Here is a 26,050-nt window from a genome sequence, read left to right as displayed (position 1 = left end):
AACCAAACTATATTGTCAATCAATTTATCGATAATTCGTTTAGACTTTACAAACAATCTTAAGATTTGAAATATACTCATACCAAGCTCCCTTCTACTTGCATACAACCAACCTTGTGAACTGATTCATTATTTCTGTAGCCTATGTAAGGAAAACCAAAACAAAGAGTACGAAGAATAGAATCACCAAAAACACTATCATCATAATCTGGCCCTTTGCACCAGCCTTCTTTATAACCGTAGCTACCTTCTTCTGCCAAAAAAAAAAATGCAATTTTTTCGGTCAATTGAGTGACTTGATCAAAAGTTTAGTCTCAACCTGATTTTGCACTAAGGCTAGTAAAAGAAGTGAAGTATTTCAGTTGGAAATTTAAGAAAACAAAAGGTAGTACCTGAACAAAATCAAGACGATTAGAAGTAGTGTCCATTTCCAAGTTCAATTCCTCAATTATCTTTTCCTGTGATATCCAGAAAATTCTATTAGAAGAAATGAATGTTATATTTAGGATACGAGAAGAAATACCTTAAGATCCTACAGCAACTGTTTACACATGTAACCGAAGTAAGAGCTTGAGGAAAACATTTAAAACGTGTATTTACAACCACTTCTCTACTCTACAGATGTTACCACCAAAAGAAGGGAGGTAAACAGCATGTTTCTAACAATAGGATAGCTTTGCAAACTGAAGAAATGGTATCTTGATTCGTAAAAAATTAGTTCACAACTAAGGAATTACAATTTTTTTTTTGGCTTGGACCAAGGAATCACATTTTAAGAATAATAACCTGTCCAAGAAGTTCTTCATGTATAGTAAGCCCTACTCCTCCAATTCTCTCCACACTTGCAGAAAGCTCATCCAGTTCATCATCTTGTTGCCTACAAGTATCAATTGACAAACACAAAATCAGTGCTACTAAATTGTTCCCATGACTGGATAGATGTATTTGAAAGAAGCATCCTTATTCATGAAAACAAATCACATGGTATCAGAAAATCCATTTGCAACTTAAACAATATCATGTTCATATCTGCAAGAACCCCCACAACCCCCAGGGAGGAAAATCATATATGTTAACAAAACAGGTTTGTGGAATAATGCTTGAATGATCAATGAGATCAGTCAAGCTCTCTATTTATAATAATAATAAAAGAGATTACAAGGGGAAATACTATTCACGATACTGTTCATAACACTGTTCACATGAACAGTATCACAGCCCTAATTACATTTCTACCCTTGCTCATAAATACATAAATAAAAAATAAATAAAACACCTAAAAGACCAGAATACCCCCATGGTATTCTGGTGTACATAATTTAACACACCCCCTCAAGTTGGTGCAAATATATCAATCATGCCCAACTTGACTAGAATGGGATTGAACAATTTCCTAGATAATCCCTTAGTGAAGATATCAGCAACCTGATCAGCAGACTTCACAAAGGGAACACAAATCAACCCTTCTTCCATCTTTTCCTTGATGAAATGTCTGTCCACTTCAACATGTTTAGTGCGATCATGCTGTACCGGGTTGTGTGCAATGCTGATTGCAGCTTTGTTATCACAGTACAACATCATTGGAAGATGAACAGGAACACCAAGATCTTGTAGCAAGCCTTTCAACCAAAGTAACTCACAAATGCCGTATGCCATAGCCTGAAACTCGGCTTCAGCACTAGAACGAGCCACCACATTCTGCTTCTTGCTACGCCAAGTGACCAAATTGCCACCTACAAAAGAACAGTACCCAGAGATAGACTTCCAATCTGCAGAACCAGCCCAGTCAGCATCGGTGTACGCCTCTACCCGTAGGTTACCATTACGAGACAGAAGAATGCCTTTTCCAGGAGCTGACTTCAAGTAGTGGAGAATCCGAAGAACAGCCTCCATGGGAGAAGAATAGGGATCATGCATGAACTGACTCACAGTACTCATAGCAACAGCAATATCTGGAGGAGTGTGTGAGAGATAAATCAGCTTTCCCACTAGGCGTTGGTACCGGCCTTTATCAACAGGTTCACCCTCCTTTTCTTTGAGACGAACGGTAGCCTCCGTAGGAGTATCTGAAGGGTGACATCCTAACAGACCAGTTTCAGCCAACAAGTCTAGAACATACTTCCTTTGGGAGAGAAAGATGACTTTAGAAGATCTGGCAACATCAATCCCAAGAAAGTACCGTAGCGGCCCTACATCTTTAATCTCGAATTCCTGCCCAAGAAACCTCTTCAACCGGCTGATCTCATCCCCATCATTGCCTGTAACCACAATGTCGTCCACATACACTATAAGAACAGTGAGCTTCTCACCAGCCCTCTTTACAAAGAGAGTATGATCAGCATTACTTTGCTTGTAGCCAACAGATGTCATTGCCTTGTGGAACCGACCAAACTATGCTCGAGGTGACTGCTTCAGCCCATACAATGCTCGCTTCAATTTGTACACCTTGCCTTCATTATTGTCGAAAGAAAAACCTGGTGGAATATCCATGTATACCTCCTCACAAAGTTCCCCATTTAGGAAGGCATTCTTCACATTCAACTGTTGGAGATCCCATCCAAGATTAACTGCACACAATAGTATAACCCAAACTATATTCAATTTTGCAACGGGGGCAAAAGTCTCCTGATAGTCAATCCCATATGTTTGGGTGAAGCCCTTTGCAACCAAACGTGCCTTATACTAATCTATAGACCCATCAATCTTTTGTTTGACCACAAACACCCACTTACATCCCACTGGTTTTTTTCCTAGAGGGTGGGTTACAAGATCCCAAGTGTTGTTTTTTTCTAAAGCTCTCATTTCTTCCAACATAGCTGCCTTCCACTTTCCATCTATATATGCTTCCTGCCAGTTTTTAGGAATAGGAACAGAAGAAAGAGAGGACACAAATACACGAAAAGATGGAGAAAGAGAACTATAAGAAACAAAGCGAGAAATGGGATGCAGGGTGCAAGTCCTAGTACCTTTTCGATGAGCAATAGGTAGATCGGAAGGAGAGGTCTCACCACAAGGAGGAGGAGGATTTGACTCCTGGGTCGGCAATTGGATAGGTATTGGTGCCACAGTGGATTGATGTTGCCCTCTGTTGGAGTGTCTCTTGTAGTTGATGATATTAGAGTTGTCAATTCTCTTCTGAAATTCACTGATGGTTCTCTGGACTGGAGTTAACTCCCTGATGCAGATTCATCACCAAATAGGGCTTGTTTCACTGGGAATAAGTCTAGGGTTGGGTTACATACATGTTGGGCCTTTGATCCCATGGGTTTCTAATGTAATAGGCCACTTTTCTGGGCCTAAAATAGGGGTACATAGGTTGCATACGGGATTAGTCCAATACTTAGTTTTTATTTAGTGTTTTTAATTGAACCGGTTTAAATTGGTTGCATCCAATTGGTTCAATTGGTCTAATTTAAGTGAAGTGATCCTATTGGCTAAGAGGTTCTTATATCCTATTGGCTAGTAGGGAATCTTCTTTTATTTTAAGTAGTTAAGTTGTTTTTAAGTCATTAGGACTCTATTTTGAGTCTATTTCAACTTCCTAGTCGAGTTTAAGTTAGCTAATAGGTTAAGGATTGGGTTAGGCCATTCCTTTTTAGTGTCTAAGTCTAATTTTGAGTCATTTATATAAGGTTCTAAGGGAGCCATGTATTGAATACGAATTTGATTAATAAAAATTAGCTTTATGCTTCTTGCCATTCTTCTTGTTCTTGTGAGTGTATATCCTTGTGGATCTCAAGGTGGAAGGGATTGGTGGATCTCCAATCGACTCCTTGCATCGTGAAGATCGGGAGGGCTGCTACTTATCTCCTTGCATTGTGAAGATCGGAGACCCCATTATTCATCTTCAAAGTTGCTGCCATTGAAGACCTGTAACAAGTAAGAAATTCTGCAACTATTCTTCTTCTTTCTAGAAGGTCACATACAAGGTGATTTTCGTGAGAATTCTGCCTGACCAAATCTAACCATTAGAACTCGCTAAAAATTTGATCAAGTCTTCCTCAAACCCTAAGAGAGACTCGATTCAAATTTCAGCCCCAAACACCCACTCTAACCACTTCATCTCCTTGCTCCATTAAAACCCAAACCCAAAACCCTAAAACTCAATTCTGCCCAAAATTACATAATTTCAAAACTCATCCAAATCCTAACCTTTTTATACCATATTGACCCCCTAGACCTGCCCATTAATACCCTATAAACCCCTTTCCCAATATCCAACCCAAACCCTAGGAATTGACCTAAATCCTAGTGTTGTCCATTCGAACCAGCAGCCCCTTTTGTTATTTGATCCTGTTGTTTGGCTCCTAGTAGGTCTCCTACCTATCTAGGACTACATTACTCCCCCTGACAATGATCATTACTACCATTATTTCCTACATGCTCCCCCTGTAAAGGAGTCCCTACAGATGAAGGGACAGCAGCCAAAGGAGGCTGGACAGCAGCGGTAGGAGGAATTTCAAGGGGAGGAAACACAAGCACATCTTCACTGGAACCAGAATTCTCCCCCTGAAGATGTGTAGACTGATAATAGGCAGGACTTTCATGAAAGACCACATCCATACTGACCAAAGTACGACAAGAAGGAGGGTGGTAACACTTATAACCTTTCTGGGTTAAAGAATAACCCAAAAAAATACACCTTAACCCACGAGGATCAAATTTGCCATGAGGTTTAGTGTCTCTGGCATAACACACACAACCGAAAACTTTGGGAGGAACCACAAAGGTGGAATTCCCATGTAAAATATCGGCCGGATTGCGGGAGTCAAGAACACGGGAAGGCAACCGATTAATAAGATAGGTTGCAATAAGAATAGCATCCCCCCAATATTGGGAGGGAACATGGCGCGAAAACATCAACGCCTTGGCCACTTCCAACAAGTGTCGGTTCTTCCTTTCAGCCACACCATTTTGGGCTGGGGTATCAACACAACTTGTCTTTATCAGCAAGGTATTTCTGAAATTGAGTCTATATACTCAGTCCCATTATCACTTCTCAAGACTTCGAGAGTAGCATTGAACTGAGTTTTGACCATGTTATGGAAATGCTGAGAACAAGAAAAAACTTGACTTTTGGTGTGTAAAAGATAAACCCATGTGTGTCTAGAATGACAATCAATAAAAGAGACAAACCAACGGTGACCAGAAACCGAAGTCTTATGACTGGGGCCCCAAACATCAGAATGTACTACGTGAAAAAGTGAAGAACTCTTTTTATTAGAAATAGAATAAGTTGAACGTGTCTGTTTGGCCAGAACACAAGCCTCACAAAAGAAATCGGTCTTATCACAATGTTTGACCAAAGTAGGAAATAAAGATGCTAAGATGCCTAAAGGGGGGTGACCTAATCTAGAGTGTCCCTGATAAATTTCAAAAGATACTAAGGAATTCTGATGTAGTGGTAGTAATGGAGGTGGAGTGAAACGTCCATTGTTAAGCAGGTACAGGCCACCATGCACTTTACCCAATCCAATCGTCTTCCCAGAGTCCAGATCCTGAAAAACATAATGGGAAGGAAAAAATGTTACTTTGCAGTTAAGATCACGAGTTATACTACTAATAAAAAGAAGGTTAGTAGTAAAATTTGGAATATGTAAAACATTGGACAAAGGAAGGGAAGGAGTGCAGTTAATGATTTCTTTTCCAGAAATGGAGGAAAGGGAACCATCAGCCACCTTGACTTTGTCTTTCCCAGAGGTAGGAGAATAACGATGGAAGAGGCTAGAGGACCCGGTCATGTGATCTGTAGCTCCAGAATCAATGATCCAAGGATGGGAAGCTACAGAGGCACAATGACCACCAAACGAAATACCTGACCGAGCAAAGTGTGAACAGGAGTAGACGAAGTGGCGTGCATTTGGTGTAGTAGAGGCGATGGATGGAAGACTTTAGCACACGTAGGAATGCCTGTAAATCCTCCCGAAATAGGCCAGTGTCGGTAGTAGGGGCTGCGTGTGATGACTCGAGTGATTGGCCTTGGTTTTGGTTTTCGCTTGGTAGCCCGTTTAGCCTCAAAGTCAGCGGGCTTCCCATGAAGTTTCCAACATTTGTCCTTGGTGTGATAAGGCTTATGACAATGCTCACAAGTAATGGTGCCGATAGTAGTACCACCCACAGAGAGAATGTCAACTGGTGTAGAAGGAGCCGGTACAATAGTCTGGAGGGCTGATCTGTCAGGGACAGCAGGGTGCAACATAGCAGCTCGGCGATTTCTTCAAAGGAGACCAAGGCATAAGACTGCTCAAGTGTGGGAAAAGGGGAATGGCCCAACACTTACACACAAATTGGGTCATACTCAACATTCAACCCAGCCAAGAAGTCATAGACCCTGATTTTATCCACATGTTTCTTATAGGCAGCCAGATAAGTAGCATTATCAGGTTGGTAATCAGAGAAGTGGTCCAACTGTTGCCACAGGTTGCGCAAAGTAGCATAATATTTAGAGACTGTTAAGTCCCCCTGAGTAGTATGAAGAACCTTCTTCCTGAGTTCATAGACCTGTGCATCATTACCAAGCTGTCCGTACGTTTCCTTATAGGCTGACCAAACCTGAGAAGCTGTATCACAAAGGAGGAACCCATGTGCAATGTCCAAAGTCATAGAACCAATCAAATAAGACATGAGAACACCATTATTGGCAAGCCAGTGAGTCAGGGCAGCACCTGGGGCAGCAGGCATGGGAACAGTGCTATCAATGTGGCCAGTAAGACCACGGCTAGCAATAGCAAAAGAGGCTGATCGAGACCGCAATAGGTAGTTGCTGCCATCAAGTTTGATGGGATTGGGCTGAAAAGTATGATAATCTGATTTTTCATGTCCAGGTTGATTAGAAGTTGCAGTGGAATCAGCAGAGTCACCCATAGTTGCAACAAGGCTGTGGAGAATGAAAAACCAGCAATTACACCAAACCAAGAGCTGAAATTAAGGTCGAGTGGGCCAATATGAAGGGCAAAACAGCTCCCAAAAAATCAGCAGCAGCAGAGAGATCCCTTCCACAGAGATCGACAATGTCAGGGTTTTGGAAGAGAACCCAAAATTGGAGATCGATATGGTGATGGGGATCCAAAAAAAATTAACGAAGAAGCTTGATCGAATCTGTCCAAGAACCTGTAGAGGATGTCCTTGATGAAGAGAAGAAGCTCCAATAAAAAAACAGCAACAAACAGCCCAATTCCCAAAAATCGATAATGATCAGGGTTTTAGAAAACCCTAAAAAAGAGGAATCGATTGGGAGAAGGGGTCTTCAACAACCAAAAGAGGCTTGAGGGCAGCTGGTCCAGATCGCAGATGAGTGTCCAATATGCAAAAAACCAGCCTTGATCAATGGTAGTGGCTAGGGCTTCAAAATTCTGGAAACTCCAAAAATCGCAAACAAGAACCAGCAGCAATCAAACCAAATAAATTATCTCATAAAGGAGAAAAACAGAGGTGGGAATAGGGCAGCAACTAGATCATAGGATCACCTCTGTAGTGCTGCCCTTAGGAAGGGAGGAGAAGCAAAGGGAAAAAATGAGAGAAAAGAAATCGAGAGAAGGGGAGGAAAGAAAAAACAATAGGAAGGGGGTGGGTTTTGAAAACTTAGATCAGAGAAATTTTGGCTCTGATGCCATGTTAACAAAACAGGTTTGTGGAATAATGCTTGAATGATCAATGAGATCAGTCAAGCTCTCTATTTATAATAATAATAAAAGAGATTACAAGGGGAAACGCTATTCACGACACTGTTCATGAATCTGTTCACGTGAACAATGTCACAGCCCTAATTACATTTCTACCCTTGCTCATAAATACATAAATAAAAAATAAATAAAACACCAAAAGACCAGAATACCCCCATGGTATTCTGGTGTACATAATTTAACAACCATTTTTCTCTCCAATGATCCACCATAAATAATTGGTGGAAGAAGTGAAACAAAGAAAGGAAAAAAGAAGGAAACAATATAACTAGAAAATAAAAGAACACAAGAAAAGAGGGGAGGGAGAAGTACCTTATAAGAAGCTGCTGCATTTCTGATTCTGATGATATGAAATCATCATCTCCTTGGACTGTATACTGGTTGGATCCGGCTTTCTTATAAGAATAATCATCTGGAAGCCTCATTAGCTCTTGTCGATTCCCATTCAAAGTACCAGTGGCTCTACTATTCTGTTCCTTCCCAGCTTCTACAGTTTTCTTCACATTGCGCACCTAATAAAATACTATAATTTTATAAGACCAAAGCCATTGTTTAAATAACAAATGCAGTTAACTAACAAAGCATGGAGCACAAAATGTAATATGGCCCAGAATTTTTCACCAACACCTATATATTATCTTTAGTAAGAACTGATGTTAAGCACCTCTTTCACCTATGTCCATATCTTTTCGACAGGAAGCATAGACCAAGCCTACTAAATACAATATTAAATGTGGACAAAATGTAGATAATTAGGGACTACACCTGTGTACGAGTGGTGCTAGTCCAACTCCTCCGTTTTTCAAGCTCTGCTTCATCAATGCCATACCTAGTTGGATCTCTGGCTGCAACTGCTATTGCCTTGTCTAATTCATCCACCTTGCTATCAAGAAAATAGGTGTTCAGCAGCAGTGCAAGGAATTTCATAAATGAACAATACTTTAAACACAATGCACAATCACTAACATTAGAAAAAGTTCTCATAGTTATGTCATCTAGATCTCTTCACTCAATAAGCAACTTTCTCTCGACCACTTGGGGGCTGATGTGGTAGATCCAGACCTCTTATTTAAAAAGGGCATCTGGATTTGCCAAGTTTTTTGTGCTCCAGTCCACATCAAAGGTGCCAAGTATCAATATTAGTCAATGTACTGGGAAGGTGGTTATAAGAGACCTATCAAATAAACACAATACGCCGACAATACGCTGAAGATACACATAGAAACACTTTAGAAACACATGGATATGCTTCTGACATGCAAAATATTGTTTTAAATCATAATACCATAAACATGCAGTAATTAGGTCCAACCATAGGAAGTTATGTGTTAAGACCAATATCTACCACGTGGTAGATCAATTAGGGCCCAATTTTTGTGGACATGTATGCCCCATTCCTTGATTACTTGTCAATTAAGAACTCAACCAGAGTTGGCCATGTGGAAATATAAAGCTTTGAAGATTCATTACATGTTGAAAACAAATGGATGGCTAAAAACACTAGGGCAAGATGCCAAAACAGCGGTGTCAAATGATTGATTTTTTCTGTGAAACATTAGGTGGTTAGTACATGGAAGCTTCCATGTGTGGACCAACAAAAATAAACTTTACCTGAGTATAAAGAGGAAAGGGGGGAGGGAGTAACAGAGATGGGGTTTCCTTGACGGGCCTTGCAGGATCCATGCGCCCATATAAAATAACTTTCCAATTATTGTCTTTTTTTATTTGATTTCTTTAGAGATGAATATATGAAAATGGCATATTCCAAATTAACCTAAAGAATCAAGGCCAGAAATGGATCAATTGCCCTAAAAACATAGTAAATAATAACCATCATTGAAGATTCCAAATGATTGGCTTTTGAAAAAGGTCTATCGATGAAACAACACACCCTAGGAATAGGGCACAAAGGAATAAAAATGAACAGGATGGTAAAATTGGCAATACACCAAAAACAATTAGGGTTTCTTCTTTCCTGCTATTGGTTTCACTTGACACCAATGGTAGGGTGGACGGAAGGCTTGCAGCGGCAACTCATAGGTCCACATAGGGGTGGATGGATAGGTTGCGCGATAAAGGTCTCTGAATCCTTTCGGGTTGTTTTTGAGTCTAGAATGCTTCCCAAGCTCAAATCTTAGCAGATCTGAGCTCCAACTCTGATTTTTCACAGTTTCAGTCTCTGGTTTCTAATGTCTCTGTGTTCTGGTTTTTTTGCAGGTTGTATTGAGCTGTCTCAAGGTGTAATGACCTGTCTCGGGTAGTATCGACTGAGATGGGTCGATACACACTGATACAGTCTTCTTTTTCCTCTTGTCCCATATCGCATTATATCATATCCATTCTGAAGCATGGAAGGCATATCAGACCGATATGATACTTGATACCATGAGTTAACTCATTGTTCATTGCTCTATCCCCAGCAACATTAACCATTAAATTTCAAATTTCACTTCAAAATTCCCAGAACAAATCACTTTCTTTTGCCACATGACAAAGGATGGGGACCAACAAGCTGAAATTTTCCATATATACCTAAAGTGTTCTGCATCCATGTACATATGGCCCCCTCCCTCTCTCACTGTAAATAAATACACATATATGTAAGTGCGCGCACACACACAATACTCACTCCATTTATATATATACAACAACAACTCAGCCTTATCCCAACTAAATGGTGATGCAGATTCATCATCGAAATGGGCTTATTTTTTTAGAAATAAGTCTAGAGTTGGGATATATATATGTTGGGCTTTTGATCCCAAGGGTTTTCTAAGTAATAGGCCACTTTAATGGGCCTAAACTAGGGGAACATAGGTTGCATACGGGATTACCCCAATACTTAGTTTATTTTTATGTTTTTTAATTGAACCGGTTCAAATTGATTGCATCCAATTGGTTTAATTTGAGTGATTTGATTAAGTCTTTTATTTTAAGTTGTTAGGGACAATTAGGTCTTTTTATCTTTTAAGTTTTAAGTTGTTTTATTAGGTTCCCACCCCTCCACGATTTACCGAGGGAGTGTTTTGTTTAGATTAGGATTTGGCCTATGGCCTTTTATTATAAAAACTAATTTCACGGGAGGCTCCCCCACAGTTGATTAATTTAAAAAAACAGAATTGTGCTGCTGCCGATTGTTGCTGCTGCTGTTCCTTGTGAGTGTTTGCCTTGTGGTTCTATCAAGGAAGAAGGGTAGGTGGATTTCCTACGACTCCTTGCGCCGTGACAGCCAGGAGGATCCCTAAGTTTGAAGGTGGTTCCATCCTTCTCAATGTTCAAGCTGCCATTGAAGACCTGCTAAATCCGGTAAGTTGATTAATATTTTCAGTCATTCCCCTCTTCTCCTAATCCTCTACAGCCTACCCCAATCGATCCCCTTTATTTTTATTTGATCAAAACCCTAGATGTTCTTAATCTCAGCCAGCCTTCATCCTTCGTCAGATTCAACCCATACTTAGATCACAGTCCCCTCTCCTCACCCCACACTCAACTGTAAGCTCTGCCCCATTCCCCCACTCAAACCCTAATCTACATTGTCTTTGTAAAACCCCGAAAGCCCCAAATTCCTGTGTAGACCTAACCAGCCATCAGAATTGCACCATATTACAGCCGAACATCCCTCCCATTGCCCTTAGCACTCGACCTTAGCCCCTTGCCCTAATTCCATGTTTAAACTCTAATTTCAACCTAAATTCTAAAACCCAAAACCCGAAACCCTAAGCCTAAATTTTTGAATTTTAATTTTTTGTTTAAACCTCATTCAAACCTATATTATTAGCTTCTCCTAGACCTGCCTATTAAAACCATGTAACATAACTCCATTCTCATAAACCTAATCCTAATTCTGCCCTAATTCCCTAATGGTGCCCATTCGAACCAGCAGCCCCTTTTAGATCCTATTGCTTGGCCTCTAGTAGGATCCTTCTCCTACCTAGAGCTACATTAAATGGGGTCGGCTACATGGATCCTTGCCTCCCAATCAGTTCTATTCGAGGTCATATTTGATACAAGGCCTAAGCTATGCATGTCTTTCCTCACCACTTCTCCTGAGGTCATTTTAGGTCTGCCCCTGGCTCTTTTAGTTCCTCATCTCTATTTATATATATATACACTTGGCCTTTTTTAAAAAAAAAAATTTATCTCTATAGTTAATACAAAATATTACAAAATAAAATTTGTGTGCATTATATTTGTTAGTAGAGACTGTTTTAAGTTTCAGATATATTCAGGGGTAGTTTAGGTATTTTCGGTTATGTTTTTTCCTATTGTGTCTCTTATGTATCTTAAGTCTCTATATATATGAAATGAAGTGGGAGCTCTACTACTAAGTGGAAAACTCCCAAGTGTTACACGATTTCCATTGTTCTTCTTCTTCTTCTTCTTCTTTATTGCATGGTATCAGAGCAAGATCTCTAGGCACTGTTACACCTTCCTAGTGTCTTGTCTCTTCCTCCTTCGAGGGTTTCAATCAGTTGTGATTGATGCATCTCAGTTTCTGTTTTGAGAATCCTTTCTGTTTGTGTTTTAGAGGGTAGCAGCACCCTATGCTGCATTTTTGGGTTGTTTAGAGACTAGTTCTCGAATGGAGATTGGGAACTAGGGATCTTTTGTTGGTGAGTTTTAGTTTATGGCATCGAGAAGACATTCGAGGCCTTAGAAAGCACTTTGGATCATGTTGTTTGATCGATTTTTGGAGAAAAAGTAGAGATCGACTTTTTGCATTGGAGCTGATTCCAGCCTACTTTTTTGGAGATCGATCTCCCCTTTCCTTGTTTGGAGACTATTTCTTGGTGTGTTGAAGGTTGGAGATCAATCTCTCTTTGAAGTTTGAAGGTTGGGGCACCCTTTTCAGGGTTTTGAGATCGACTTTTCAGGTTTTTGTTACTATCTTTGTGTTGTTGATTTATTGTTCACCTTGTGTTTGTTGAAATGGGTGAACCATCGAAGGCTGCTGTTGGTGAAGTTGTTTTGTTACTATCTTTGTGTTGTTGATTTATTGTTCACCTTGTGTTTGTTGAAATGGGTGAACCATCGAAGGCTGCTGTTGGTGAAGTTGTTTTTTCCTCATCTAGCCAAATTACTGAGACAAAGCTAGAGGGGATCAACAACTTCCAACAATGGAAGAAGATTGTTAGGTTGGTACCGATTGGTAGGGATCAGCAGGGTCATCTAACCAAAACCAAGCCTAAGGATGATACTACTTGGGACACAGTTGATGCACGTATTTTGGGACAGCTTTTGAACTCCATGGACCACCAGATTGTTGATCTTGTTACTCACATTGACACAGTGAAGGACTTGTGGGAATATTTGGATGTTCTATATTCTGGACAAAACAACCTAATCGTATTTACAAGTTATCTCAGGATTTCTATCGGTCTGACCGAAGGGCCGTCCCATAGTCCAGTTCTTTGCTGAGTACAAGAGGATGTATGAGGAGTTGAACTCTCTGCTTCCTATTACTTCTGATGTACAGCAGATGCAGAACCAGCGAGAGCAGCTTGCAGTTATGGGATTTTTAGGTGCTATTAGGAAGGAATATGAGTCTGTACGTTCCCAGATACTTGGTGGTGACAAGGAAGCCACACTCTCTGAGGCTTTCTCTCGTGTTCTCCAAGTGTCACGAGAAAGCACTCATGATTCTATGCACATTGACAGTTCAGCCTTAGCTTCTTTCCCACCCAACCGTGGTCTCTCCACTGGACCAGGGGCTGGTGGTGGTGGTGGGCGTGGAGGTAGTTCTAGGAAAGCTCCTATGTCCCCTTTGCTTGGGAAAGCACCCATTTCAGGATCCGAATCTTCTGGTATGGTGAGGACATGTCACCACTGTGGACTTACAGGGCATATCCAACGCTTTTGTTGGAAACTTCATGGCAAACCACCACAGCAACAGTTTGCCAATTCTGCTGCCACTACTGAGACTACACCTTCCTCATCCTCTTCTAAGGGTAGGACTACTGTGATGCCGTCTGATGAGGATTGTGCTCGTTTTACCTAGTTCCAGATCTCTCAGTCCTCCCAGCCTTCCACTGCTACTTTCGGACAGACAGGTAATGCAACAGCATGTCTTTCGACTGCTTCCCGCCCCTGGATCATTGATTCAGGGGCCTCTGATCACATGACTGGGGTCTCAGGTATATTTTCTTCCTTTTGTGTATCCTCTTCTAGTGTTACCTTAGCTGACGGTTCTTTAGCTAAAGTAACTGGTTCAGGCACTGTTCAGGCCGCTCCTTCTTTATCCTTATCTTCTGTTCTTTATTTACCTAAGTTTCCTTTTAACCTTCTATCTGTTACCAAGTTTACTCAAACTTATAACTATTCTGTAACCTTTTTCTCTGATTCATGCATCTTTCAGGATCTTACGACATAGAGGATGATTGGTAGAGGTCGTGAGTCAGGGGGGCTACACCTACTTGAAGACACTTTATCTGTGGCATGTTCGAGCCTGGCATCTCCTCACCAGTCCATTGTTGTTTGGGCCATCCATCATTGCAAAGTCTACGCATTTTGGATCCTCGTTTTCAGTCTCTTTCTAGTTTACCTTGTGAGTCCTGTCAGTTTGGGAAGCTTCATCGTGTGAGCTATCCCCCTAGAGTCAATCAAAGGTCTAGTCAGTCTTTTGCTTTATTTCATTCAGATGTATGGGGCCCTTGTCCGGTTGCCTCCAAGTTGGGATTTCGTTATTTTGTTACTTTTGTTGATGACTATTCCAGAGTTACTTGGCTTTATTTAATGAAGAATCGTTCTGAATTGTTCTCTATCTTTTGTGCCTTTGTGAATGAAGTTAAGACTCAATTTAGCACTCCTTTACGTATTCTTCGTAGTGATAATGCTAAGGAATACTTTTCTGCCCCTTTTTCTACTTTTATGACACAACATGGCATTATCCATCAGTCTTCTTGTGCCGACACCCCACAACAGAATGGTGTGGCTGAGAGAAAGAATAGACATTTGTTGGAGGTCACTCGGTCCCTTTTGTTTGAAATGAAGGTTGCCAAATCTTTTTAGGCTGATGTTGTCTTGACTGTGTGCCATCTCATTAACCGCATGCCTTCCTCAGTTTTACATGGTGGGATACCTCATTCCCTTTTATTTCCTTCTATTCCTTTATTTGCCTTACCCCCTCGTGTCTTTGGCAGTGTTTGTTTCATTCGTAATCATCACCCAGGAATCTCTAAGTTGGATCCAAGAGCTCTTAAATGCATCTTTGTTGGATATTCTCGAACTCAAAAGGGCTATTGTTGTTATTCCTTTGAGTTCCAGAAATATTTTGTCACTGCTGATGTTTATTTCTTTGAGTCTACTCTTTATACGAACTCTCCGATGGTTTCTTCTGACTTAGATGATGATCTTCCTGTGTATACTGTTTTGTCTTCTGTTCCACAGGAATCCCCACCATCATTGCCGCCAGCTCCACAGGTGCCACAGCCTACTGTTTTCCATCGCCATAATTGGAAGACTTGGGCCCCCGCTGCTCCTCCTTCACCATCCTCTTCTTCGTCGGTGGATCCTTCCCCAGGTACCTCTTCTTCTCCTGATATTTCTTCCCCTGATCCTACTTCTCCTGCTGTTTTCTCTGACCTTGATATACCTATTGCTCAACGCAAAGATGTTTGGAGTTGTACTCAACATCCTTCGTCTAACTTTGTGTCTTACTCTGGTTTATCCTCTACTTTTCATACTTGCTTGACCACTATTGAGCAACATCCTGTCCCTAAGTTTGTTGCAGAGGCATTATCTAGTCCTGGCTGGCGGGTTGCTATGACTGAGGAATTGTTGGCCTTAGAGGTCAATCAGACATGGGATCTGGTTCCCCTACCCTCAGGTAAATCTGTTATTGGTTGTCGGTGGGTCTTTGTGGCAAAGGTGAATCCTGATGGTTCTTTAGCTCGTTTGAAGGCTCGCCTTGTGGCCAAGGGTTATGCCCAAGTGTATGGGGTTGATTACTTGGACACCTTTTCTCCTGTGGTCAAGCTTACTTTTGTCCGTATCTTGATCTCTCTTGCAGCTACTCATCATTGACCCTTATTTCAGTTGGATGTTAAGAATGCTTTCTTGCATGGGGAACTCCATGAGGAGGTTTATATGGAGCAACCTCCTAGGTTTGTTGCTCAGGGGGAGTGTGGTATGGTGTGCAAGCTCAAGAAATCTTTGTATGGACTAAAACAGTCGCCTCGAGCTTGGTTTCGTCGGTTCACTGAAGTCATTTTGGAGTTTAGACTGACACGTTGTAGTAGTGATCATTCTGTATTTCTCCGGCATTCTGAAGCAGGGAGAATATTTCTTATTGTATATGTGGATGATATTGTCATTACAGGAGATGACTCTTTAGGGATTGAGAAGCTGAAGGTGCACTTACAGCAGAAGTTCCAGATTAAAGATTTGGGAAGATTGAAATATTTCTTGGGTGTGGAAGTGGCTCAATCAAGGAAAGGGGTTACACTTTCACAACGAAAGTATGTCATTGATCTTCTTTCAGAGACAGGGTTGTTAGGATCTAAACCTCTAGATACTCCTATGGATCCTAATTTGAAGCTTACAGCTGATGCTGGTGATGTTCTTAGTGATCCTGAGAAGTATCGAAGACTTGTTGGAAAACTAAATTATTTAACTGTGACTCGACCTGACATTGCCTTCCCTGTCAGTGTTGTAAGTCAGTTCTTGTCTGCTCCTTGGACATCTCATTGGAATGCTGGTATTAGTATCTTGAGGTATCTCAAGAAGGCTCCTGGACGGGGTCTACTTTACTCTGATCATGGACATGGAAGGATTGAGGGCTTTTCAGATGCTGATTGGGCTGGATCTCCTGTTGACAGAAGGTCAACTACAAGCTACTGCACAATTTGTTGGAGGGAATCTCGTTTCATGGAAAAGCAAGAAACAAACTGTTGTGGCTCGATCCAATGCAGAGTCAGAGTATCGAGCCATGGCACATGTTACATGTGAGTTAATGTGGATGAAACAGTTGTTGACTGAGCTTGAATTTACAAACAACTCACCTATGCAACTATGGTGTGATAATCAAGTTGCTGTTCATATTGCTTCGAACCCTGTGTTTCATGAGAGAACAAAACACATCGAAATAGACTGTCATTTTGTTCATGAGAAGCTGCAACAAGGGCTCATTTCTCCTACTTATGTTCGTATAGGAGAGCAACTTGTAGATGTGTTCACAAAGTCCTTGGGGAGTGCTAGAGTGGATTACATTTGTAACAAGCTGGGCATGATTAATATCTATGCTCCAGCTTGAGGGGGAGTGTTAGTAGAGACTGTTTTAAGTTTCGGATATATTCAGGGGTAGTTTAGGTATTTTCGGTTATGTTATTTCCTATTGTGTCTCTTATGTATCTTAAGTCTCTATATATATGAAATGAAGTGGGAGCTCTACTACTAAGTGGAAACCTCCCAAGTGTTACACGATTTCCATTGTTCTTCTTCTTCTTCTTCTTTATTACAATATTGGAAAGGGAACCTCGTTTAAAACATGTTTAATGCTGACCTGGCCAATCTGAACCCTTGGATAAATGAGGTACCCTTTGGATTTGTCACAAGTAAAATTATACAAGCTATCTCAATGTATAGCCGACCATGTATTGAAATTCCTTGTCTTTTTTGTCATCCAACAGTTTTTCCAAACATTAATAATGTTTCTTTTTAATGCTTTATTTTGCAACATATCGGTCTGTTTCGGCTAAACTTAAAATGAATTAAAGATGGTAGGGCCCACTATGGAAAAAAATTGGTTGCCAGGTAAGGTGCCACCTGGCAGATGTGGCCTCCTATTCCACCAGATTTGCAAAACTAGTTGTTCAACCAACCCTCATCCTTATCAAAGCTATCTTATTTGCAATGAAAAATTATGTTGTTGCTGTATTTGTTTTTGGAGCACTTAAGAACTTTAATAAGTTTTGTTTAATTGAAATGAATACGGAAGAATAAAAGAATTTAGCCCCACAATCCTTTAAGAAGCATGGGGTGTACAATTTATACACTGGACCTCTTGGCTTTACTCTAATACCCTAAGATCCGTACCGCATTGGAGTGTGATCCAGTGTATGGCAGCAGGAAGGCCAAGCCTCCTCAATCCTCACAGACATGAAGGCTAGCATTCCCAGAAGAATATACGTTTAGGATCCTCTGTCCAGTCTACACTCCACACAATGTCGATATGTTAGGCAAGTCCCACCCACATTGGTAGATTTCATCCATTTATCTTGAGATATTTAATTTAATACTTTTAAGTATGGGTGTCAAATTCCAGCCGGAACCAGTCGGACCAACTGAAACCAACCGGTTCAGCCCCAGCCCAAAGCAAACAAAATACTTAGCGGTTCGACTTCATTTTGGGTTTTAGAAACCGACCAGGCCAATCAAAATCCGAAAACCAAACCAATAAATAAATAAATCATTATTATTATTATTATTATATATGGAAAACCAAACTGGACTGATACAAACCCGTTAGGGAAATCGAAACAAAATTGGAATCCAATCAGACCAAAACCAAACTCTACCTCACCAGTTCGGCTTCGGCTTGGCCTAGTACCAGACCCAAACCGATTCAACCCGACCGAAACCGGATGATTGACACCCCTAATTTTAATGTTCCCAACTCAAAAGGACATAACAGTTTCATCAGTTTTTCACTAGCATTTCTAAATTCTCATACATCCATGGCCTCAAAAAAAAAAGATCCAGACTCCACCTGCAGTGCGGCCTTTCTTCTGAAATCCATTTAGTGGATGTACCACAAACAGTGAGTGGCAAGATCTTGTTTCAGCAGCAGGTCAGCTTCCTACTGTAGTTATCATTTTTGCCCTATGGCAGTTAAATACCCTATTTTTCAGTAGTGGTTTCTTTATTGACATTCCATTTTTTTTAATATATAAATTGGGGGAGCATCCTCTGTGGGGAACCGCAGGGGCCACATGCGCTCTGGCATCTCCGGGGGCAGCATTTCCGCCTTTCGTGGAGGGCGGGGTGGTCACTTCGCCCAACTGTGTCTGGGTGTGGCCCCTGTGTCCCCCACAGAGAACTTTTCTCCATATAATTTATAAATAAATAAATACTCATTATTATATCATAAATAAATAAATAAACATGTCTAGCCTTTCTGATGACCATAGATGCTGCTAAGCATATCAGTCCCAAGTAGTCTGTATAACTTTGCTAGAGCAACTTGACTAGATAATCAAGTAGTCATCTGCAAGTTGAAATTGATCTGGCATAGATAGGTAAAAATGAGGGTTATTCACAGAACAATGGGTGCATCATAGCCAATTTATGCCTTCTCTTACCACCTTTGTACATCCAATTTTAAGTGGCAGTCTACGACAGTTCGAACCAAAATAAGGAATTAGGTAGAAATTCAAAAAACAGGTGATTTTTCACCTTCGGCTGTAATACCTGCCATTCAATGCTTTCACATCCAACAAACAACTCCTTCATGAGATGGATGTGCTCTCCTTTATTCAAACGTACATGTTCCCATTGATGAAATATAGATTGTAGTTTATCAATCTGAACAAGAAAAATGCAGAAAAGTTGGACACATTCAAAGAAACCTGAACATAAGTCATGATTGTCAAGATCAAACCTTGAATCTCCTAACATGAAGGATACGACTATAACATGTGGATAAAAAAAAAAATGCAATTTCATCCACGGAAAGTTATGTGGTTGGTAGGAGTTATGTTCTGGTTAAACCTAATTTGGTGTGCGTGAATGTTGTTTAAAATCGCACTGAATGAAAATATTTTAAAGACATCAAGACAAATGAATATTTTACCACACTTTTGGTTTTTAGCAATGTTTTACCATATTAAGATTTATGAAATTTTTAGATTTGAGAAAAAAACCCAGCATCAAAAGTTGAAAATTTCACCTACCGCCGAAAATCAAGTTTTTGTTCTTGAACTGGGGGGTTGACTTTTTATCTTTTCAGAATTCAATTTTTTAACTATTTTGATTGGATTCAAATAGGGGGTATTTGCTTATTTATGAATAATATCTTAAGTAAATGATTCATTTACTTAAATGATATTTGGCATAAATAAGTGTCTACCCTGGTTTCCAGCCACTGTCCAAGAACAATACACTATCAAACTTGGGTCAAAAACCACAAGTACCTTGATTTGTGAAAATAGTTCATGCATTGTGTTTAGAATGTCCAAAATAGGATGTATACAAAAAATCAGATCAAAAAAAACATTTTTGGGCCTCGAAACCACCAACTCGAGTTGGCTAGGAAAAAAATCACAGGTTTCGACCAGCTTTCAACCAGTTTCGACCATATCTTGGTTTCTGGCTGGTCAAAACCTTAGTTTTAGAACTTTGTGTCCAGGTAATAATTTATAAAGTCGTGTCTGCAGCCACAGGCCACTACATTTATATATAGAATTCATAAACTGACTCTCTAACAGTTCTAAACTAACTTGGAATTCAAACTACTACTTGGAATAGTCAAAAAAGACTTGTATTTGACACTCCTACTCAAACTAGGACTCTAAAAACAGAACATACACTTAGAATGTACTACAGATTCAAATTCCTAATAATTCAAGAACTTAATAAAAAAAAATAATCAAAAAGGACTGGACTTCAAGAATCCTAATCCAACCTGAACTAGGCCAAATGAACAGTCAAAACAAGAAAAGAGATAGAACTCCAAGTCAGACTAGGAATAGGATTCTGACTAGAAATAGGATTCTTAGAAAGAATAGGAATACAATTCCTAAAGAGACTAGGAATCTGGCCTTGCCTTCTTCCTTCTCTGCTACAGTAGCTTGTACCTAGCTGTTGCATCACTATCAAGCATAGGCAGCCCACCCGCCATCATTCAAGGTACCACTTTTGCATCAATCAAATGTAATTCTCATGTCACTAACCAAACTCAAACAGTGAATAAAAGTCAAATAAATGAACCAGCACTGATATGATTAAAGAAATTTGAATTGGAAAGGAATGGAGAAGTGATATCTGACTCAGATATCCCAAACAATCTAAATGATAAAGAACTTTTTAATGAGTTGTGCTTTCCAATTACTAAGTATCAACTACTATTTTTTTATTTTTTTTTCAAAACAAAAATACAGTGTTTGGAGCTAATCAATCAAACCCCAGGTAAAATCACTTCTTCCCGGATCAGTGTACAAAATGGAAAGCAGTCGAGACTTACAGATTCCTGAATCTCCTCTTTAACAGTGTAAAATGGGTCTTGAGCCGCAGTCATATTGTACCTTGTTTCTTTCCCCTAGAGAAGATCAAAAAAAAATAATTTAATAATGCACAAATTGACAGAATGAACAAATAAAAACAAATATCGCAACAAAATGTATACACTATGAAACAAGGCACATTACCAATTATCAAGGAAAAGGATTTATTTAGAGCAATGCAAGATTGGCTAGTCACATGTTATCCAGTCTGTAATGACACATCCTCTTGAAAATTATAAAATGGTTAATCAGCATGCAGTTCTTCTGTTTTTTTTATCCATGTAGCCGACCCCATTTAGTTGGGATAAGGCTGAGTTTGTTGTTGTTGTTGGTTAATCAGCATGAAGACAAGAAAGAAATTAACAAAGTTTACTCTATGCAAAACTGTAAATGTCACATTCTAGCTGGATTTCAAAATTGAATTCTGATCTTTTACTTATTCATATCATGTGTCTATACTAGCTGAATGATCAATAAACCCTCCCCCAATTGCCTATATCTGATGTAGACCCCTTCACTGGGCTACAATACTGCAGAAGGAAGGAAGAAGGGGCACCAGGACCAGCAGCTGGTCCAATCGAACCTGGTTTAGATTGGTCCAGCCCAGCCCTTCAAGAAGACCAAATCTGTCTCCTATTTTATCTTATTAAGAAACTAAATCAGTAGCAAGGAGGGGAGATCGGTTACAGCTTCTAGAAGACTAATTTGTTAATATTTTTATTTCCTATGCTATTTTCTTAGCAAGCAAGTTAGATTAGTAAGTCCTTGTTATACAAGTAGTTTCCTATCCTGAGTACTTTCTAATTCTGTGTTCTTTCCTTTTGGTTGTAAATTTCTAATTTTAAACTTTCTATTTGAGAAGTCTGGCCAAGCTATATATAGAGGCCATCAGTAGTAATGTTCTACACAGTTAATCAATGAAATTTGAAGTTTGCTTGCAACCTCTAAATCTCAGAAAGATTGTTCAACAGCTGGGATATAGCTGAGGGTGAGAGGCCCAAGGCTGAGAGAGCCTACCCCCACCCACACATCCAGTTCTCTTCTACTTACTTCCGTTTTTCTCTATTTCTCTGATTTTCTTTGTGTGATTGCTGCCATCTGAGGCCCCTGGAGTTATTATATTGATCATCCAACTGAGTTGCCGACCGAAGACTAGGAGACACCAAACAGACCCATAGAATTGAGTCTGGGAGGGAATTCTGGGCAGGGATTGATCACCAAGATCTTCCCCACCGGTGACTAGTTCCAGCCAAGCTTTTGGGGTTTTGTTGGACCCCCCAAAAGGGACATTTGACCAGGAGATCAGGGCCATTGAAGGCCTGTGCTTGGAGTTATTCAATTTCTCCCAATTCAGCCCTAATGTTGCCAAATTCTAGGGGTCATATCTCTGCAACCTCTGGTCTGAAAAAAATGCTGTTTGGAGCATAGTTATCAAGGCGTCGCCATGGCGTCCATGCTCCTTGGTCGCCTTGGATGCCTTGGGTGCCTTGCAGCGGTGTCGCCTTGAATTTTGCCCCTCTAAAACGCCATGGTCGCTTTCCCGCCTTGATAACTATGGTTTGGAGGCTTGATTAGACTTAATTTAAGCTACCTTCGATCAGAAGAACAGCCTTTTGGATCCAGGTTTTGTGAGTTACATATTTTCTTAATCCCATCCTAATTCTTTAGTTCTGTGAACAGTAATCTAATCTTAAGTTGCTGCGATTGTTTGGAGGATTTATTATTGTTAATTGTTGGGGTTTATCTTATAACTGGGGTCGATGATATCTGTATTCAGCCTAACATTAATATCACATTTAGATATTTCAAATTTTTAATCTTCATCTTCTCTTCGCTTATATCTGTCTGTTTAGAATACATATTTTCCTTCCATTTTATTCTAAAACCTTTTTCTTTTTCAAATATGTCCTCAAATTGCAGTATTCAACTACTGCTTGCAGTTTAAAACTAGAGATCAATTCCTCAATTTTTTCCCATCTTACTGATTTAGTTAAGAATTAAGTAAATATTTTACCTAAAGCAAGAATAACATGATGTAACCATCTTAGCAATGGATGGATAGAACCAATGGACTAACACATTTCTGCATCTATAATCAAGTGGCCAAACCCATTCACTGGTTTGATAGCCTTTTTTTCCCTTTGTAATCATAGAAGTTCAAAGTATTCTATTCAAAACTAAGCCAGGGCAGTCATTTCATCCAATTCAACTAAGATTCTTGGTGACTTGTAACTTGTAAGAGAAAAAATCTATTCATGGATTACGTCATTTCAAGCCTCACAAATAAGGTTTTGTCAGCTTTACTCCATGACCCCTTTACATAGACTTTACTTAAATCTTACTCCTATTAGTACTCACCAATTATGATTAATATCAACTCGATAGAGGATAATTCAAACTCCACAGAAGGTTTTTATCTATGGCACACACACCGTATGTATGGGCAGTCATACCTATTTGTGCCACATTGAAGGCTGATGTGGCAACTCCAACCACTAATATGAATGGTCTGGATCAGCTACGTGTCAAATTTCAGCCTCAAATTTGTAACGCCCCAAGAATATGTCTCAGTACCGGCCTGCCTGGGAGATCGTTGAGGTGTCCCCATCAAGACACTGCTGAGTACCAGGGGGTTAGGGAGATCGGTGAGGGGTGCAAACTTAGTCCCACATCGGCTAGAGATGGAGATCTTGAGCTATTGATAAAAAGTAGCCTCCACTACATGGCATGAAGTGTTTTAAAGCCTTGAGGCCCATTGGGCCAGAGAGGACAATATCATGCCAATAGAGGGGCTGGGTCATTACAAAATTGAATCATTTACTCTCTCATGTATGATTGTCAAATTTCACAATCCTTGATTTTTTTAATGGCTTTTTTACCAGATGGCCAACTTCATTCACTGAAACTTGACATGTGGACAAGGTAACTCGAGGTCTACCAGCCAATAAAATTTCAGCACCATCCGAACAGCCACATGGCAAAAGTCGGTGCCCATCCATCTATCTTGTATGAGTGTTCCCACCCTAAATCTTGCTCCCTTTAAACTCCTAACTGAAGTCACCCAAGCAAAAATCCCAATGATGTAGATCAAAATATGAAGAAAAGGATGCCAAAACACTGTTCACGTGAAAAATGTCACAGCCCCTTATTTTGCCTTGATGGAATATTATTAGAAGATCCTGTGGGGCCCAAGACCAGATCATGTGAAGACTTTTTAGAATGGACAATTTTGTCTATGTGTGGGGAATTAGGAGTTTAATTTAGTTTTTATTTTTAGAATTATTCTCTTACATATTTTGTGGTTGTCTCTTAAGCACCCTTAGCTCAGTTTAGTTTTTATTTTTATGTGAAGTTTCTATTTCTTTGTTACTTGAGGTGCAAATATGGCCCTCTATATATTGTAAAGGCTTTAGAAGCCTCCCCATGATTTAATGAAGTTGATTATTATTGCTTTGAGCAAGTTTTCTCTTGTCCATGTGAGTGATTTGAAGGGCTGAGAGGACTGGCTGGTGAGAGCCAAAAGCCCTAGGGCTGAGAGAGCCGAATCTCCTTATCCCTTTATCTTCTTCTCCAATCGATCCTTTGCTACTGTTATTGCTGTGAGACTGCAACCTATTGCTACTGCTACTTCTGTGAGACTCCAAAATCATCAGAAGAAGAAGAATCGAGGCTCACCTCTGCAGATCTGTTTCTGCCCTGCTGTCTGCAACTTTCGAACCAACTTTTCCTTTTCTCTGAAGTCTGAAGTCTGAACTCTGTTCCAGCAGAGATTTGGAGGATTGAATCACAATCACAAGGAACCCACTCGATCCTAGTACCAGCCCAGTCTGCTGGCTGGATTGTTCTATAACACCAACCTTCTATTTTCATTCCCATCTCATAACCCCACTTCTGACCATCAGAATTACATCAAATTTGCTGCAGAATTTCCTCTCAACAAGACCTCCACTCGATCCAGACTTGAGCCCAAACTGATGGTTGGTTTGGCCTATAGATCTTAACCTTCTAATTTGGTGTTGCTTCCATATCTCCCAACTCCACCATCAGAATTGAGTGAAATTTTCAGCAATGTTTTCCCTCCATACAAGCTTCAATCGATCCAAATTTGGTTGCATTTCCATGGCTGGTTTGGTCTAAATTCTTAAACCTTCTAATTCTGATTTTGTTTCAAATTTTGTGTTGTGGGTATTTGGGGCTAGGTTAACCTAATCTAGTCTTACATTACCCAATCCCCCCCCCCCCGCCAAAAAAAAAAAAAAAACAGAAAACAAAAAATTCTGTGGGAATGACCAACTAGACTTCTTGAGTCTTGACCTTCCAAAAAGAGTCAGACTTTCTCCTTCAAACTTCCGAGACATGCTCAAACTCAAATCTTTAAACCTAGCTTTGTATCCTGAAAAAAAAAAAATTAATGTGCAGCTACATCAACCACCATAACAAGTGAATCTGGAAAAAGACACTTTACTTCATTTCTAACAGCTTGGAATCCTTCACAAAAAAGTTAACTCATGCAACTCAGAATGTAATGCACCTACTCAAGTTGTAAGTCATCATACAAGTAGCCAACAAGCCAGTCCATAATTCAATAACATGGGCCAACAAAATTTCAAAAGACAGATCAAGTATTCACAATGATGCAATAGCAGCAGTAGCACCAGAAAATACATAAGCAACGAAAATTGAATATTCAAATAGCCCTTAAATATTTTTGGTGATCCAATAGCAGCAAGAATATGATAAAAACTATTTAAAAAAAAATTGCAATTCAAATTACCCAAAGCTTGGAGCACTCTGAAATGGTGTTCATATAGATTGGGATAAAAAAGGATTACGCTAATAACGTCAGTGAATGGGACTTTAATGAACTCAATCAAATGCTTACCTAACAAAATACCAAAACGAGTTCCACTGGATGTTTCATCCAACTCTGGTTCGTTTCAGTAAGAAGTTGGAGAACAAAAGGGGGAAACAAAATAAGATGAAAATTCAAAGAGATCGGACTTCCAAGTTCCAACGAGATTCCTCAATTCATAAGTGAAAGCCAACCGTTGTCGAAATCCTCAGCATCTGCTCGGCTAAACGAGTATATCTTCTGACTTCACTGCTAAGGAGAAAAAAAAAAAGAAAAAGGAGGAATTGCTCGAGTTTCGTT

The 26,050-nt window shown here is 39.9% G+C and overlaps 1 protein-coding gene and 1 long non-coding RNA gene across 3 annotated transcripts; one reads left to right on the top strand and one right to left on the bottom strand.

Annotated features, from left to right (window-relative positions):
- On the bottom strand, positions 1-26,050 carry LOC122645841 (syntaxin-61-like). Of its 2 annotated transcripts, none has more exons than XM_043839231.1 (8): positions 25,781-26,050; positions 20,859-20,933; positions 19,088-19,201; positions 8,447-8,560; positions 7,994-8,193; positions 786-876; positions 392-457; positions 1-252 (listed from the first exon to the last, which is right to left on the bottom strand). In XM_043839231.1, exons 2-8 carry the CDS (start codon positions 20,910-20,912, stop codon positions 142-144), a joined length of 750 nt encoding a protein of 249 aa, XP_043695166.1. In that variant the 5' UTR covers positions 20,913-20,933; positions 25,781-26,050; the 3' UTR covers positions 1-141. The 2 variants fall into 2 exon arrangements, with proteins under 2 accessions (XP_043695166.1, XP_043695168.1); XM_043839233.1 differs by having other exon boundaries at positions 25,914-26,050.
- On the top strand, positions 1,059-20,188 carry LOC122645842. Its single transcript, XR_006330523.1, has 3 exons — positions 1,059-1,070; positions 4,586-4,589; positions 20,053-20,188. It is a non-coding gene; the product is annotated as an uncharacterized LOC122645842 (long non-coding RNA).

This window comes from Telopea speciosissima, chromosome 11, assembly GCF_018873765.1.
Source record: "Telopea speciosissima isolate NSW1024214 ecotype Mountain lineage chromosome 11, Tspe_v1, whole genome shotgun sequence".
NCBI lineage: Eukaryota > Viridiplantae > Streptophyta > Magnoliopsida > Proteales > Proteaceae > Telopea > Telopea speciosissima.
The sequence above is the reverse complement of the archived record's forward strand: the minus strand, read 5'-3'. Positions and strand labels throughout refer to the sequence as shown.

What these genes read in the sequence shown, in the direction of transcription:
- LOC122645841 (XM_043839231.1), bottom strand. Translation starts at nt 20,912, where the DNA reads ATGACTGCGGCTCAAGACCCATTTTACACTGTTAAAGAGGAGATTCAG. An exon ending in CTAGCACCACTCGTACACAG is followed by an intron (nt 8,194 to 8,446) that starts GTGTAGTCCCTA and finishes GTATTTTATTAG; the next exon opens with GTGCGCAATGTGAAGAAAAC. An exon ending in ATCGTCTTGATTTTGTTCAG is followed by an intron (nt 253 to 391) that starts GTACTACCTTTT and finishes TTTTTTTGGCAG; the next exon opens with AAGAAGGTAGCTACGGTTAT.